This window comes from Sipha flava, unplaced genomic scaffold (genome assembly GCF_003268045.1).
Source record: "Sipha flava isolate LNK unplaced genomic scaffold, YSA_version1 65_pilon_pilon, whole genome shotgun sequence".
Lineage (NCBI taxonomy): Eukaryota > Metazoa > Arthropoda > Insecta > Hemiptera > Aphididae > Sipha > Sipha flava.
In genome coordinates, this window is record NW_020273605.1 from 1,641,840 (window position 1) to 1,660,729 (window position 18,890).

Genomic DNA, 18,890 nt, shown 5'->3' on the forward strand with positions numbered 1-18,890 from the left:
AATGAATCACGTTTACGCCGCTTATACCACTCTAACCTACCCATACCTATAACGGTCAGGGAAATTATATGTAACTAACACCATAGATTAAATATACATATATATGTACATGTATATTTAATCAATGCTAACACAATGTTACTCAGCGAAAAAAAGATAAAAACAAATATAAAAATTAATAACAATATTATTCTGTTATCAAGCAATTAATGTTGCACCAAAGTTTATTAATTAAAAAAATTAAAATTCCATATTATATAAATAAAATACAATTATTATCATAAACTAGAGAATTTATGATGTGAGATATAATTTACATACTAATTATATATTTAAATAATAAAAATCCATCATTGTATAAATATCTATTACCTTCTTTACATCGCTACATAAACTAAAATACGCATCTTATGACAAACATTTTATAACTCTAGATCTACAATTTAAAGGCGGAAAGATTATGGAAAACAGTTTAATTGGTAAATGGATGTTGCGGCGTCTCAGAGTCTGATTCTTCCATGTAACACGTTTCACAGCAGTGTTTCTGCAAGAGCTCCACAGAAGTTTTGTAGATTACGTAAAAGATTTCCACTATGCTGACTAGACTACAACCGAGAAACAGACTGGCTACTCCTCCAAACGATACTGGTAAAATATGAAATCGACAATGACATAATTATAGAAGGTGACCGACAAAGATATAAAATTATTTATGTAGTAATATAATTTATAATGTATTGCAATGTAATTTTTACCAAGTGAGCATAGTTTATTATTGATCAAAAAAATTAAAATTTGTCAAAGTTATACTAAGAAAAATACAATATATCATTCATATTTGATCAAGAATAAATGTTTAGGTAGAAAATACACCATAGAAAAAATTAAGAAACGATTCACTTGGACGATCATTCTGAATTTATAAACTCAAAAGTAGGCGTCTAACGTATATACAGTGACGGTTTATGCTATGGTGCACAGAAACACATGAACCACTAAAAACAATTATGTAACATTTTTTTAGTTTCCTATAATAAATTATAATCGGTTATTATGCATATAGTTTGTAATCATTCAAAAATGTTTGTTAAAAAAAAAAGTTTTCGCAGCTTTACGTGTTGAGAAGTATAAATATTAGCGATTAAATAATTAACGGACCACACATTCGTTGTGCTTCAGGACAAGGGCGGCTCGTCAGGGGAGACTGAAACTGTGTCTCCCCTTAAAAAAAAAACAGCTACTTGTAAATAATTACTATTTAAAAATGTATAAAAATATTTTTATTTTTATTGAAAATATGTTATAGCGTTTTATCAGGGCCGTATTTAGGGGAGAGCTACAAGATGCTGTTGCCCCGGGCGGCTGAATATGAGAAGGTGGCTAATTTTTCTATATTTTCAATATTTAATGATCTAATATTTTTGAAGTGAAACCGCTTTACAAAATAAAAAGTGTATCTAAAAAAAAATATATATCGCCAATTGCACGGCGTTACGACACACACACACACACACACACACACAAACTCGATAACGGTTGAGTACTGTCGATAGATCCAAAGATTTATAAACAATCTATCCTTATGTTGACATTGCACTTAGAATGTTTTTGTGTACACCAGCAACGAATTGTTCTTCAGAAACATCTTTTTAAACTCGCAGAAATTTGTATTTGGTATAATGAAGCGTTTTTAATTGTTGCCCCCTGGTGTCAAATTCCTAAATATGGCCCTGCGTTTTCTATATTTAATATTATAAATTTAAAGCCAAATAAATATAAGATCTATAAATAGTTATTTCGATGGAAAAACTATTTTAGTACTTTCGACGACGGTCACCGTTTCAGTGTAACTGATGTCCGACAGGTTCAATCGTAACATGTAATGGTTTGGCTTGTTAGTCGGTGGGAGCCGGGGAGAATAATTTACGTATTTATAGACTTTATTGAAACTGGGTTCACAACAATAATTTCCGTACCATCGCGCCGTCGTTAGTCATTGTACACCGTACATTCGCAGATAAAAAGTATTGCAGAACTAAATTAGTTTATAAAAAAATTACAATCAAATTAAGTTAAAAATATTAACTAAATATTAAATTAAATATTAAGTGTAATTCATTTTTCAATAAAAGGGTTTTTCATGTTCGTAGTTGCATGAAGTTTATGTTAAATAATTTAAGTCTTCTCAGAATATTTACTACGAGCCGCTACTGTTCCAGAGGGCCTTACAATAGCTACGTGCGTAGACACGTCGGTTAGTAATCTATGGTCGTTTGGAGTTCAACCGATGTGTGCACCTGATTAACTGAAGACCACGTAGCAACAATTACACATTTCACTCTTTTTGAAAAAATCGTTTTTTCAGCTTTTATAGTTACAAAAAAATATTTTTCGTCGATTGATACAACAATCAGACGAATCCGATCATTAAATACAGAGATTTTATACAAATGGAGATGTCCGGTTTTTATTACGGTGCAACAACAAGGCATATCAATAACTGCATACATTGTTTTTTATATTTTATACAAAGAAAGTATTGATATTACATATAGTTTGTCACTGAGGTTATATTATTTTTAATTATGTTTTATAATAAATTGGATTTAAATATCAAATACAAAGAGTTTAATGATATCGTGTATTTCTTACAAAGTATATATTTATTATATTGGTTTAAAAATGTAATGCTTTTAAAGTTTTGTAAGGAATAATATTATATGAACTTAATCTTATTTAACAGAATAATAAATTGTTTAATAAATTTGACAATAGGAAATCAAACATTCATTACATCTAAAGCACATAAATTATACATTGTTCGCGTTTCAGTTGTACTGAATGCTTGGTTGTCTATTGTACAATTTTTGCTAACTTCGTCTTTCTGCCATTTACCGTTCATTATAATTAATAATTTATGAGGATATTGAACGAAAAGTAGGACACAGTGTTTAAGTAGAATAAAAAAAATAGATCGTCACATGATACCCATTGTTATGCGCGTAACTATTAAAAATTGTTTTATGCGTTCATGTCCCATAATAATTATTATACTTCAATATATTATACTATATACCTTATTAAATTGCACAAATTATTAAGTAGATTTTAAAGAAAACTAGTTATTAATAATTGTCCCTTCGTGAATACTAATAATAAGAAAAAATCTAACTAGCCGAAGTTTGAAAATCCTGTTTTCGGAATCTGAAAGTCGAATTTTTTGGAGAATCCAAATTTATGACCTAACACTACTGTACATCTATCATGTATAATATTTAGTTGCCTTTTTTAATTAGTATAAACTAAAAAAAATTAAAAAATATAAGCTATAAAACATAAAATAATAAATATATTAAAATATAAACACATCATTTTGATTTCAATACCTAACAAGTCTTGCGTATTGTATTTCATGGACCGTCGGTAGCTCGTAGCAAACAATTCTCTATAATTCACTTCCACGTCAACCATGTATCTCGTAGACAAAACTTTTGTGTTAATAAATGATCTGTAGAAATATAAAATCATAATTCACACCATTATATTCATAGAATTTCTAAATGCTTTATTTCGGGAATGGGTAACAGTTTTTTTTTAAATTTTTGTTGTTTTCATTGGGATATCGTACTAACATAATATTAGTAAAATTGACACTAGTTGTTGGCAGTGGCATAATCATAATTTTAAATATTTAGCCCAAATTTGAAAAACATAAAGGCTTAAATTCTAAATTATTATTATTATTATTATTATTAATATTCTATATTAGGTCTAAAGGAAAAATAATAAAACTAATTAAATGTCCTTAATAGTTTATATTATATTAAATAAGGAAATATCTGTAAATAGAACTATAAATAATTTATATCTTCATTAAACAACAGTTTTACTATCTTCGGAATCGGATATTTCATCGAGTTTCCATTAAACAACATTAGTTATATAGTTGTTATTTTATAAATTTTAATTGTAGCGACACGAAACATTTACTGAATAATTATGTTCGCATTTTAAAGTTGTTTTGTAATTTCGAATTAATGAAATGTGTGCTGCTTACAGACATTTTACATTTGCCCAAGTGTTATAAGATGTTAAAAGTGTTATAAGTGTTAAAAGATACCTTTTTTCTTTTGTGCAAAATATAAAACACAGTTTGAAAGTTCGACCTATCATATTAATTAATGTAGTTCTTTTGTAACAACCATTTTTAGAAATATGAAACGATCTACCCGAATTATTTCACTAGTAATTGTTTTTCGAAAGCAATGGCTAATTTGTTCCAAGAATTTTTCAATTTTCAACTCGTAAATATTTGTAAAAAGAGACGAAAAAAGAAGAAATATTACTCCAGAAATGGAAAAAGGCTCTCTCCTAATGCAGTCACATTCACAGCATTTCTCAATTTATGCAACTGACTACAAGAAATACCATGTCAATAACATATTAATAGATACCTACTCGGGCTAACTTTGACGTGGACCGCGCAGCAGTCGTCATGACAACGGTTGTCGACGGCCGTGTCTATCTTTTCTGATCCACCACAAGTTCGCGGGGCGCGTCCATCAACGTGGTGGGAGTTTATTGATTTCGCCGAAACTACATGCTTGGGAAAAAGGTTTATATCGATTCCGCCGTACGCTGTTCGCCCCCTACCCCCCTTGTAGTATTAGATAAAATGTCTAAATTTTATAAAATTATAGTAACCGTTTACTTCAATATAACAATAATATAATTGTATGTGTATTCAAATATATATTTACCAAGACTTTGAATAAGTTTCCACCAATTTTGTGTCAAATGAAATCTATATCCAAATGCCTGTATTTCAGACCATATTGTTTTTGCACCAATATATACAGATTCTTCAAAAACAGAAACTATTTTTTTATGGAGTGAATAATAAATTTGTGTCTGAACATTTTTCCACGACATATTCAAATCATCGAGCATATGTGTCTTTACATTTGTCTTGTAGTAAAAAGTATACGAGTTAAAAATAATGTCCGTTCTTGAAAATGTGTATAGTAAAAAGCTAATGAATATATTTTGATATTATAGTAGTATTATAACAATAGTCGGCGGAGTCGATACAAAATCGGCGGAATCGATATACGTACTTACGCTGCGCTGCCCCCCCCCTCCCCCATATGAACAAGTATAGACGGTTGGAATAACATTTCATCCGCCCCCCCCCCCCTCTATGACGAATAATTTAATAAATATTATACATAAATAATGTGTATATATATATAACATCATACGTAATTATTACGCTTAAATGTAACACAACTTGCTTACCCAGAGTAAACGTCACTGATTACAATATTATTTTATACATACACACTTGCACAGGTATTGGAAGGCCAATATACGTAGTATTTTCAAATAAAGTGGGTGATTCGATCTTTATAACTTTTCAACTAATCAAACTTATCAGGTTTCAGTAACCTACATATCGATCACTCCTTTCATATTCATGCTAATTACGTGCTAATTGATGGCATACAAAATGTCTATATTTTTTCATATGGGGGTTGGAAGCAGCGCAACATACGTGATATACGCGTCAACGCGACACCCGATTTCCCATCTATCACAGGAGGGGTACCTAGCAGTGGCGTGCGGTCAGGACAAGCTAGGTAAGCGGCGCATGCCCAGCCAAAAATAAAAAAATAAAAAGATTAATATTTCTGATGTTAAATGACAATTTATTTACATTAAAACATTAAAATTACAAATATTTATTAATTCTTATTTTTGTGTTCAATTTAAAAAAATGTATCAGATTTTGAAAAAAATTAAATGATTTTTTTTTTATAGGCAATTTCTCTACAGAAGCGTTAGTATTTTAGATTGCCTTTCTTATATAGTTATTTATAGGAATGACCAGTTGTGGTAGAAGGGGATATACACGTTTTTACGTGATGGCTATGCCGAGCGCTTATCGATATTTTTAAAAACGAAATTCCAATATTCTTACAATGCATATCGGATTATTTTTGTTTTCAATATACATATTATAAGTTATAACTATACTACTTATATTATACTATACTATACTTATGATAAATAAATTATTTTGTCGTCAACCGTCAACCGTCAACGTGTCCACAAGTCTTCATAGTTAAATTTTGTTGAACAAAAATTTTTAATGTAAGTATATTAAATTCCTATTGCATAATTTTATGGAATTAGTATAGATAATTAATATTTAAATAAATAAAATTATTATAATTAAGAGGAATCAAATTATATTCGTTGTTTATATTTGTTTTTATAGATAATGAATACTTATTCAAACAATTGCTTAATCAAGCATCTTTTGGAAAATGAATTTAATTTAAAAAATGTTGATGAAAAATTAACAATTGTAAAAAATGGTCGACCATGTCCAAAAATTCCAAAATTGACATCTTATCTTAAAGAAAAAAACAAAGTTTACGTTTGTTATTTTAATATTTCTAATTATTTTAATACTTTATGGTTGGCTGGTAGTGCAAAATTAAATAAAATGTTCTATTGGCCTTGTGTTTTATTCACCAGGGAAAAAAATGTTTGGTCTCATAGTGGTTTTGTTAACTTCAATAATTTAATAAATGGTATTCAAAAACATGAAAGATCTCAAACACATATTTCTTCAGTTTTAAAATTAAAAAAGTTTGGAAAATCTAGAATTGATTTGCAGCTTGATGAACAAAAACGTTTAGATGTAATACGCTATAATGAATTGGTAAAAAAAAAAATAGAGACGTTTTAAAACGTTTTATTGATTGTGTTTGTTTTTTGGCGATCCATGAATTACCATTTAATGGTCACAATGAAAGAGTTGATTCTTTCAATCAAGGAAATTTCCTCGGTTGTTTAAATTTATTATCATCTTATGATTCTATTTTAAACGTGCATTTAGAAACATCAAAAATATTCCGTGGTACATCCAATAGAATTCAAAATGATCTTATTTGCTCAATTAGCAACATCATATCAACGTCCATTGAATCAGAAATAAAAAATTCTAATTTTGTTGCAATATTATTAGATGAAACTTCAGACATAACAAATCTGTCTCAAGTATCAACAACTTTAAGGTATGTCCAGCATGAAACTGGGGAAGCACGTGAACGTTTTACCTCATTTGTCGACGTTAATGTTGATAGAGCAGCAGACGGTTTATTAAAACACGTAGTTGATATAGTTAATAGGTATGAATTAAAACATAAATTAGTAGCTCAAACTTAAGACGGAGCGTCCGTTATGAGTGGTCATGTTGGAAGACTACAAGTTAAAGTAAAGGAGCCCTACCCAAAAGCATTATTTGTCCATTGTTTTAGTCATTCATTAAATCTTGTATTTTCACAATCAGCATCAAATATAAAAGACTGTAAGATTTTTTTTCAAACACTTACTGGTATGGCATCATTTTTTACTGAATCTTCTAAACGTACACATGTTTTATTTAATTTTACAAGAAAAAAAATGCCAAAAAATGCGCCGACTAGATGGAATTTTTCTTCTAGCTTAGTAAATACGGTTCATGAATACAATTCATATTTCAACACGTATTAGATAATTCCAATGATTGGGGTAATGAAGCGATAGTATTATCTCAAGGGTTCATCAACTTTTTGGATAGTCGACAAACATACTTTTTGCTAATAGTATTTAGTATAATATTTAGTTTGACTGATATTTTATATGAAGTGTTACAAACTAAACGTTTAGATATTTTATATCGTGAGAAAAAAATTGAAGAAACTAAATGTCAACTACAAAATTATTGGTTAAATCTATTTGAAAAATTATGGGAAACAGTTTTATTAAAGGCGATTTTGAGCTACAGCGTAAAATTCGTGACCAGAAAACATTTTAAAAAGTACTTTTTAATGAAATAATTGATATCATATTGACAAATTTGCAAGCGCGATTTGGTTCTTTAAATAAATTTGAATTTTTGTCATTAGTTGACTCAAGTAATGTAACGAATTTCAAAACTCTGATCTAGAAAACTTGCGAGAGTCAATTTTCGGAGAAATATTTGATTTTATTAGATTACGAAACGAATTAATTGTATTATACACATCTGAAGAATTTTTAAATATTAATCCATATGATTTAGTCAAAAAAATTAAGATAAATGATTTAATATCTACGTCCCAAGAAGTATTTAAACTCAGTCAATTAATTTTAACTATTCCTAGTACAACAGGTTCAGTTGAACGTTCTTTTTCGGTATTAAAACGAATTAAATCGTATCAAAGATCTACACAAGGGCAAGAAAGACTTAGTTCATTATCATTAATTTCAATCGAAAAGGAACTCCTGCACAAAGAAAAAAATCATCCAGAATTTTATGATAAAGTTATTAACGAATTTTTAAGACATGAAAGGCGAATGGATTTTATCTATAAATAAATTTTAGATTGTAATTTTTATTTTTTATTAATAAAATACCTTTTTTTTTATTTTAATTTGAAATTTTATTTTAGCGCTTACCCAAGATAAAATATTACCGCACGCCACTGGTACCTAGAACTATCGCGACGACGTCCACTGCCACCGAGTCTATGCGTGTGTTCCGCGATTGAAAAACCATGATCATACGCGTCATGGACCGTCCACCGAAAACCATAATTTTTGTCATTTGTGTATCGTGTATAGATTGTATTAATTCATGCAACTGGCTCAAGCGCCTGATTTTATTATTATCGATATGGAACAAATGAACGAATCCGTTTGGACGTGGGGACAATTGGAGGTCAAAAAAATTAATTAAAAAAAATAAAATTATAAATCATTAAATAAAATAAATTTACTATTTATATTAACTGTATTATCTTATAATATTAAAAATTTATCAATATTTTGCATTAATGCAGAGAAATATTGTGAGCGATTCCGCGTAAAAATGATATTTTAGCTTTACTTTCATGAGTTTGAACAATTCTTAAAACACGTCTGTCCGCATCAATAAATTTATTTTGGGCAGGGACTCTTATCTGCTTCAATTTGGCTGTAAAATACAAATCGTCCGGCTTGTATTTTTCACAAACTAGGAGGTTGATATTCATATGTTATTATACGAGTTACCTATTCTTAAAACGATAAAATTCAATCTTAGGTAATACCTACGAAATATTCAATAACAATCGATTAAGTTAAATATGATACAATACCATTAATTATATTATGAGTAAATAATATCAAAGATTTTATAATGTATAAACACCTATAATTAAACCATAACTATTGATTTTTAATTTTTTTTAATTTGTCTTATCATTTTAACGATGATCTATTATAATAATAATATTATTTATTTTATTTATACATTTTTTTTTACATCCAAACGGCTACGTCCATTTGTCTCTATTCGGTTTAGCATAATAAACACTGTTATACCATCGGACATCATGGTTATTTAATTTCCATCGATCATCATATTGTGTTGTTTTGTGCGTTCTACATCGGACGCGCTTCCCGACAACTTTGAGCCCAGCTAATCATGTTTTAATATTAAATATCTAGTTTTTTCATACTGCGATTAGTTTTATATTTTATATCCTACCGAAACTATAGTAATTTATGATCTGAATTAAATATTTTAAATCAATCCTAAAATTCGATGGGCTACAACAATCAGTAATCATAATTACAACTCTACTACATTACTTTTGAATAAAACAAAATTTTTGGCCTGCCTACAAAAAAAAAAAAAAAATTACCAAGTTCCACGCGTACATACGTGCTTACCTTACGTCATGTTGAAGCTCGGTTGTATACTCGATAAACGAACACGGTGATGGGCAACTGCAGTTCATGGACACTGGTATGCTCCATTCGAAAAACCCTGGTTCATCTATCGGAGCCGTTGGGTTCCGTTGAATTACTAAAGGTAATGAAAATATGTATAGGTACATGCAGATTCGTGCAATACGATGTTACAAAACACGACGTCAGAAAAAGACATTTGTGTGTCGTATAGACATTTTACTGATAGCTTTATAAATAGAAAAAAAGATATTGAGAACGTTCGATATTACCATCGTTAACAATCAAACACGGTATGTGTTGAATTCCACAATGAGTTCCAAGGCCTACATAAGAAAAGAAATACAAACTTAGATGTTATAATACATATAATAGATAATAGGATTTTTAGATTTTAAATGCATAATAAATTACCGAAGGAACTTTAATTTCAATAAATACAATCGTAAGTGTTGCTATGTTTTATTCGGTTATATGATTATAACTTTATTTTTATGTTATTAAAAAAATGTCAACATGTATTTGTTATTTCTAATATAAACTCATATGGCACATTATCGCGCGATTGGATCAGAGACACATCCATAAACAAATTTATTTTCAATTAATTTGGAGCTGCAGCATTTAGGAGGGTTGATTAGATAAACTACCAAATTGATTAAAAATCGTGTTTAAAATATAGAACAGTTATTTTTACTAATTTAAACTCGTTTCATTTATGAATTATAAGGAAAACATGCTTCACTATTAATAATGTGGTGATATTTAAAGTCACGATAGCAATAGTGATGGGTTTTGAGTAATAATTATATAAATCATTTTTAAGTCTTTGTACATATATAAAAAAAAAATTTAAATATTTTTTTATGTAGATATGTCACATAAAACATAGGAGGAGAGGCTAAGTTAAATGAGAGCTCAATTTTTTTTTTAGAGGGGATAAAATTTAATTTTGCCTAGTGCACTATTTTTTGCTCGGGCCGGCTCTGAGTCAGCATCTAGATCTAGATCAGTTACGTTTATCTTTTAATGTACCGCGATGCTGAAATTCAGGGCCGAACCGTTAATCCGTACTTACCTTTGTACGGTTCGAAAAAGTACTGCGTGCAGTTGCACTTGTCGTAGACGGTCTTCAGTCGGCAATCGCTGTAACACGTGTCCTCGTTTTCGCTCGCGAACTCCGGAAGGTCGTCCATCGTTTTCGCGCCGTACATGTAACAGTATCGGTTGTGCTTGCTGAGGCGGTTTAGCGAATCGTCCGCCTTCACCTGGGCCACGCTCACCGATATCCGATAGATGCGATCGTGCGCCGCGTGCAACTTGTAACCGGTCGACACGTCCGGGAACGTTTCGGGCGTGTGCACCATCACCTGTTTTGCAGGGTGGGTGAAAAAGAATCAGACGGATCAGAAAATCCATGACGTAACGACAGCGACGCACGCCAGCGACGAACCGTGCGCGCGATAGAGGTCTGCATGGTCTGGTCAAAACCGGTCCGGATCGGACCATGGTCTGGACTTTTGGTTTTTCAGTTTACCGCGGTCCGTCCGGCCCGGTCCAGTCCCCTCGTTTAAAAAACCTTAAACAACAGCCGCGGCATCGTTGGAACACTGTCACTGCTGTGTCCATTCCTTCGCGCGACGACGTTATTGTAACAGGTTGTGCTTATGTTAATCGCTCGTTCGTCTAATACCGCCGTGCGCAAATTCAAAGTTCATCGCACGGTTCGACCATGCCAAATACCAGTACTTCCCTGGTAAAGGCACTAGCAGGAACGCGCTCTCTCCGCGACTTGAAAACAATAACAGATGTGCACTACTCTAGAATCTTAACGATGATTCAAACGGTGCCAATTCGGAAGTTATCGATATGGATATTTTGCAGGTAAAGCAAAAAATTAATCATTATATATTTACGATATTAACGACTGTACTGATTTTATAAAAAAAATCTCACCAATAATAATCGAAAACGTCAACATTCATAAGAAAAATATTTTTTTATGAATAAACTTATCGGCCGTCTATCGTTACTGTTACAAAATATCTTTCCGAGATCAAAATTAAGTATCAAAGGTACATATCAACTCCCGGAAGATAGAATCCTTTCTGTGATAATCCAAAAATCTACCGATCTCGATTACTGAAGTAGAAATTTATGAAGCATTAACCGAATTAGAGTACAACTTCACTAACTACAAACCCGTAACCCGTCTATAAACCGTAAAAAATCACCAATCCCAAATTGGTCGGCTACTCGTAGACTATAGTATTTTGTCATTACATAATGTTACAAAATATACTCGTACGACGTTTTACATATGATTCGACGTTGCGTGGTTGCGAAACGCAAAAACAATAATAATCGACTAGTCGCATTGTTATCGCAATACTGTTTATAAATAAAATAATTTGAAATAAAAATGTTTATCTATATTCTGTAATCGCGTTGGCCTACATGATTTCGTTGTACATACAATTTAATATAATTTACCCGACTATTATATCTACTAAATATATTTTCTTCTTTTCGAAAATTAATAACTTTAAAATAAACAAATCATTGGTACGTTGTATATGTTTTATATTTATTTTTTAAATATCGAGGATTCACTATTTCTGGTACCATGTATTCAATATAGAATTCTGATAAAATCAGCTCCATTCTATTACGCCAGAAATCATCATCGCGTTCAATTTTATCCACACAAATTCCTTACAAAAATAATTTTAAAAAAAATTACAATAATGAAATAATAATAAATAGCACGTTCAGTAAAATGTATACCTTTTGGTGTCCATATAACAAAGTAGCAATATTTTCGGTCTATTATACGCAACTGTCCTTGTGTCTGGTAGTAATAAGAATGAGTTTTTTTTAAAAATAGGTTACTCGATTGTACATACATAAAGTTCAACTTTTTCTATTTTTATGCATCAAGAGGAGTTAAATCTTTTATAAAAAATTGGCATTTATTTTCTATAATTGAATCATCCCCAGTAAGACCATCTGGCGTTGCTGCTTGAAATGGAAGATGAGGGTCAACAAACAATCCTGCTGGAGCTACTTCATATCCAAATTTTTTCTCAAATTAATTTTTAGCAATAGACTCAAATTGTATGCCATACCTAGTTTACTAAACAAATAATTTATTACTCTAATCGACTATTATCTTTATCGACATTCGATCGATATCCAGTGGGTTATACGGTCGATACAGGTTTATAGTATTATTTATACTTACACAAAAATTATAACTTATTAAAAATTATAACTATGAGGACTTAGTACTCTTAGTATATTTTTTTTCGACTGGTTGAAATATGTATATTTAGTTGTATGTACGAGTATCTATAGTTTTTAATTTTAAATTTGAAAAATTTGTCAAAATATGCACTCTCCTGCAAAATCTATCAAATATGCAAAAATATGAACATTCAAATATTAGATCTGATATCATAGCACCGAGAAACAAATTTATTCCGTACTCTGCTATATTTAATAATAATTTAAAAAAGTATGCTAATGCTAGAAGTCCCTAAGTCTAGTCATCACCAATCTCCCTACTTTATTAAATAATCTTAATAATTTATTAACATAAATAATATTTTTAACATCGCCATCATAAACTGGAACGTAAATTTATAAACACAAATCATTTTTTTTCCTAATCAAGAATTTAATTATAAAATAAAAATACTAAAAAAACGTATTCAGAATACGTATTGTAATATATTTTTTAATATCGTAACCAAATGAAAAAAAGGATTTAAATATTTTTATTCGAATACTTTACAAGACAACTGTATATTGCCTGTGAAAAATGTTTGAAGTGGTTCATGATTTTGACTCACAACTGTAGAGTGCATAGTTATAAGTGTACCTACATGTATGAATACTCACATTGTATCCCCTCCTGCGCTCGTCATCGGGAAAGAACTCGTTGCTCATATTGTACATGACAAGTTTTAGTCCCGTCCTTTCACCTGCGGCGTTGTTTCTTATTGGAAAAAGTTCTCCTTCTTTCCCGATAAACGGAGGGTTGATAATATTGTCGACTCTATGTCACGAAAAACACTATAATATTATACTATTATTTGAAATACTCGTATAAAAATTCTACTAATTATTAGAAGACGTTAATATATTAGAATACGTTATAATATTAGAAGACGTTATCGTAAAATGACGATTATTAAAAATTGAAATGAAGTGGACATATTATAAGCAACTGTGTTCTAGATTACTAGATTATGACAGTTGTAGCAGACAGCTCACAAATTATCGCTGCCTGTGTGCCATCATCAGATCGCTAACCGCCGCGATACCAGACTGCGTTCTGTGTGCCTGAGCCTATAATAGTTTGACTCAGCACGATTTAACTACGAAGTGCACTATAGTCGTTGGAACAAGTTTCAAATTGTTGATAGGATTTTTAAGGAAATACATGAAACACTTAACGAAGATAAAAGTTCATTATTTATTTGCTGACATAGAAACATTCAAAGGTGAGCAAGTTAATAAAAATAATTAAGTCGAGTTAATTAAAGGTAAGAGAATACAAAATCGATAAGTTAAAAGTTAACAGGTAACAATTCATAAATTTAACTCGCCAAGTTAAAAGATAATAAAGAAAAATATTAACTTAACTCAGTTTAAAAAAAGTTAATCTACTTTTTTTAATTAGTATGTAGATCACAAAAGAAGTGGCTGCGTTCTTTAGAAAGATCTAATTTTCAAAATTATAATAAACAATTTGCCCACCTTTGGAAAGATTAATTGGTATCCTGATAATTTGATAACCAAACGAACAATTCTACAGCAATATCTAAAGTTCTGTAGCAAAGTCATTTGCTTGTCTAAATTTTAATGGATACACAAGCATCATATTCATACTAAAAATGAGTTTCTCAGTGGTTTTGTAAATAACCTTACGTACAGCACCTTATGAAATCCGCATTTCGCTATTTACAACGACGTATTAATTTTGTTCACGTAGTACTCATATAATAAAAATAAAATGTAAATAAAATAAAATAAAATATGAAAATATTTTACATCGATGATTACACGATGTAGGTACATCTTCCACGTCTACAATTTCGGATTAAAGGAGTGAATATAAAATATAAAAATATTTAATTGTTATATGCCTCACCTGGTCGCTAGGTGTTAATTGAGTTAATATGAAATATAAATATATTATACTTGCATTCAGTGACGCCCACAAGTTTTCCATGAACCAATGCAATTATAATTATAGGGCTCCCAAATTTATTTTGGTCTACATCCAAACAACTATATTCGTTTGATTGAAATAAAACATACTATTTTATATTTTTATTGGTTAGGTTACAGCTGCACCCGATATCAGATAATGACTGATTAAATGTAAGAAATGCGATAAAATAAATTTTCTATGTAGGTATCTCATCAGTATTCCACACAGTGTCGCGTGCCGTACGGGTCGACGTTGGTGCATACATGACATGTTAATTGTAATATAATTTTGTTGTTTTGTTGTTTTTTTTATTACACGTCAACGGATTTCTCTAGAAATCGCCAGGCGATCCACACATTTCACGTTTTATTTTATGATATTTCCGTACAAAATTATTTTCAATGAAAATTTTAAGCGTGAGGCCCTGTCTATATAGTAGTTACATAGCATATAAATCTTGGGGTGGCTTCCTGAGCCCTGACACAAACTACAAACACAATTAACGTTATTACACTCGTAGTTATCTATATTAATCATTATATATTTATATTTGTTTGCATATTTGGCACTGCCAACACTTTACCTTTTATTCAGCGATCTAAAGATCCAGATGAATAATTATGCATTTACAGTGTTTGCTCCAGAGATCAGAGTGGAACCCTCAAATTTATGTAGGCCCTGGGACCCACGAGAAATCAGTGCAATTGCACCACTTGGTACTCTACGTGGTCGCCACTGGTTGCATCATAAAATCGAAACATAAACGTGTTAGAATGAATGTACGAAACAGCTCGAGGTCAACTTTGAAGTAGAATAAATGAGCATCAAACCAAAATAGGATCCGGATAATAGGATTCGCAGGACCATTATCAAAACTACACTGCAGTTAAATGTTATACATCGTTAAAGCAAATGTATAGCTCTTTTCAAAAAAAACAATAAATGTCCCGTCCGCGATACGTATTATAGGTTTCAAGACCGATAATGCACACCGTTAATGAATATTGTAACAAACAAAATGTACGATTATTTGTTTCTACTTCTTTATTTAAAATAACACCATATAGGTACTTGATATTCCTCTTGGCCGTCTTGCTGTTGAACGAATAACAAAATCCTTCTTCGGTGCGTTGAAACCGCAGGATATCAACACATCTGTACGCTATACCTCGCCAAAAACACTTGTGAAATATATCCTCGATGGTCGGAGCCAACTGTAATTTCGTAAACAACGAAAAAAAAAAAAAAAAAGACCAAAAGTGCGAGGTGAAAAATGTATTTTTCACTTATATATATATATATATAGTATATTTTATAGTTATGTATAGTAGTATGATCTAAGCTATAGACTTCGCAATGCGGTTACTCGGTTGGAATCGACATCGATAAGAGTGACATGGAAATCGCGCCGCGCTTGACCGATTAACGGCACACTATTGGACGATCTGGCGTTCGGCGACGAATTTCGAAAATGCATTTTTTTATGCTTTCAAAGCATCTATATCGGACCTCTCATAATAATGTATCTATTGCTATATCATCTGCCAGATATAACCAAGTTGTGTTTTATTATTTTCAAAATATGTTGAGATTTTAAACGCGCACAAAGAGTTTATTGTTTAGAAAATGTTTCGACGTTTCAACTTTTTATTTTTATAGACCTCATTGTCATACTATTTTATGATACACAAAACACGTCCCGTATTGAATAGTTCTAAATACCCGCGTAGTTGTTAAAGAACACCGCTGATCTCGGTTTTAATGTTTTATTTATTCACGGAAAAATTATGTTTTACCCAATCAGGTTATAATGTACCTAACGCGCGCGTACCGATACCAATAACATCGTTCATTCGGGCGGCGATTACGGCAACTGCAGTGCAATAACAATTAAACGTTAGTTCTGGTCGCACAACTCACTTTCAACATGATGTCGGATATATCGTCCAGCGGTATGTGCACCACGGACCTGTTCTGTAGAAAAAAATGTAGATTCGTGTTTTGCGGGAATCTCATCCTTCCGAAAACTTGAAGGGAGTTCGACCATTTGGTTTTCATGTCCGAATCGTTAGAATATTTACTAAAAAAAAAAAAAAAAATTGAAACCCAACAACAACATACGAGTATATGATAACGTTGAAAACGGAATCAATTTCGCCCAGTGGACGTGATTCAGCACGTCGTTGTGACAGGTACGTGAGATCGGCTGGAAATCGATTAATTTTTTTTTTAATTCCTCAAAAATAATTGCCAATATTAAATTTAGGAACTCGCCGTTCTTCTCGGCAAGTTCTTGTGGGAGGGTTGAACGCTACACATCGATTGCCATCGATATCGGTACGGTGGGGAGTGGCGTTATGGTTTTTGGTCGGTTGGGAGCGCGGAGTTTTCGATTTATCTGACATCTAACGCACAACCCACGACTGAAACTTAAACGTGTGTATGTACATTAAGTTCTGGTGATATTTAGTTTTTTCGCCTCCCGACGCGATTTTATCGCAGTCGTCGATTCCCGAGACCGGAGAATCAATTTCAATGTTTACCGTTTTTATGTGTTATTTACATATTCGCATAATAAAAATAATCGACGGGGTGGCAGGTTTTCCCGTATCAATCAACAATACAAGGAATTCGTTTTCCATGACCACAAATGAACGAAAAACGCCCACTACTCGTAACGGCTCATTGACGTCCGATCAAGAATATTGTACGTCGACAACAAACCCAGTCGAAAGGAAATTGAATTGTATTGGAAATAATATGACTGTTAACACTTAAAAAAAACTAGTGTACATTTCACCGATATGAATGTTGTTGGTGAAAATAATTTTTTTTGATATTGGTGCATTAGCCAAATTATAAAACGGCGAAATGAATAGCTCAAAGAAATATTATATGATATAGCTTTTAACGCACAACAGCAGTTGTTTTAAAAATTAAAATATTAATGCTCCTTTTGTACTTAAATCCGTAAACATGTAGGTAGTAACATTTATAATAGTTTTGGATTAGTTATCTACTAGAGGTAGAGCGAAGAAGCTCATTAAATTGAAATAATAAATACTATTAAATTACTTTCTAAACATTATATCAACTGGTGTTTAGAATGAACTGAACAATAAGCAATTCATGATTCATAAGTTATTCAGTATAAATATATCATACATCGATTAATTATTTTTAAAAAAAAAATATTGAATTATACAAAAGTTGAAATTAAGTAATTACTTTCATATTATATTAAATTATTTTAATCAATAGTAAGATCTTATGAATAATATAACCGTTAATATAAGAATATTAAAATTTAAGTTATTTAAACCATCCAAACACCACATGACATAGTTTGCTATTATAAACATTTAAAATATGTAAAACGTTAAAAATTGTTAATAATATAAAAATATAATAATAATATTAAAATGTGTTTATGCTTGGTCAATTCAAATGTATTGTTAGTAGATAATGTGATAGTTTCTACTGTTACAAATAATATCTAGTTAAATTAATTTTATATACTTGAGCACTAAGCTGAGAGCCTTGGAATACATTATTTTGTTGATTGGGCAAATAGTAACTGCAGGAAAATCAATGTAGTTGAGTGGATAGCGAGGATTATCAATGACGACTTCCATTAAAGAATAAGAATACTTTTCCCATGATGATGATACTAAAACTATAATTATGATGCTAGCAATAATCAACAACAAAATCCACAGGAACCTGTTTTAATGCAAAGTTTATTACAGTTTGATTGCTAAAATTTAAATAAATCTTTTGGTAGTTTGATACCTCTCCCATGATCTTCCATTTTTTTGTACAACATGTCTCAAACCATGTATTGAACCATTTTCGCAGTAGTCAATCCAAATCATTTTCAGAGACATTGAGAATGTAAAATAAC

General features: G+C 30.9%; 1 protein-coding gene across 1 annotated transcript; it reads right to left on the reverse strand.

Annotated features, from left to right (window-relative positions):
* Positions 1-378: 378 nt before the first annotated feature.
* Positions 379-18,890, reverse strand: LOC112691636 (pickpocket protein 19-like). Its single transcript, XM_025565972.1, has 10 exons — positions 18,779-18,890; positions 18,506-18,709; positions 16,907-17,066; positions 16,058-16,200; positions 13,669-13,825; positions 10,844-11,135; positions 10,038-10,091; positions 9,748-9,883; positions 3,387-3,508; positions 379-645 (listed from the first exon to the last, which is right to left on the reverse strand). The coding sequence occupies exons 1-10, from the start codon at positions 18,871-18,873 to the stop codon at positions 473-475; spliced, it is 1,536 nt and encodes a 511-aa protein (XP_025421757.1). The 5' UTR covers positions 18,874-18,890; the 3' UTR covers positions 379-472.

Bases quoted from the DNA above. Each gene is read 5' to 3' on its own strand.
- LOC112691636 (XM_025565972.1), bottom strand. From the start codon at position 18,873: ATGTCTCTGAAAATGATTTGGATTGACTACTGCGAAAATGGTTCAATA. The intron at 11,136-13,668 runs GTGAGTATTCAT...CCTGCAAAACAG, and splicing joins AGCGCAGGAGGGGATACAAT to GTGATGGTGCACACGCCCGA. The intron at 646-3,386 runs GTATTGAAATCA...ATATTTTACCAG, and splicing joins CAATACGCAAGACTTGTTAG to TATCGTTTGGAGGAGTAGCC.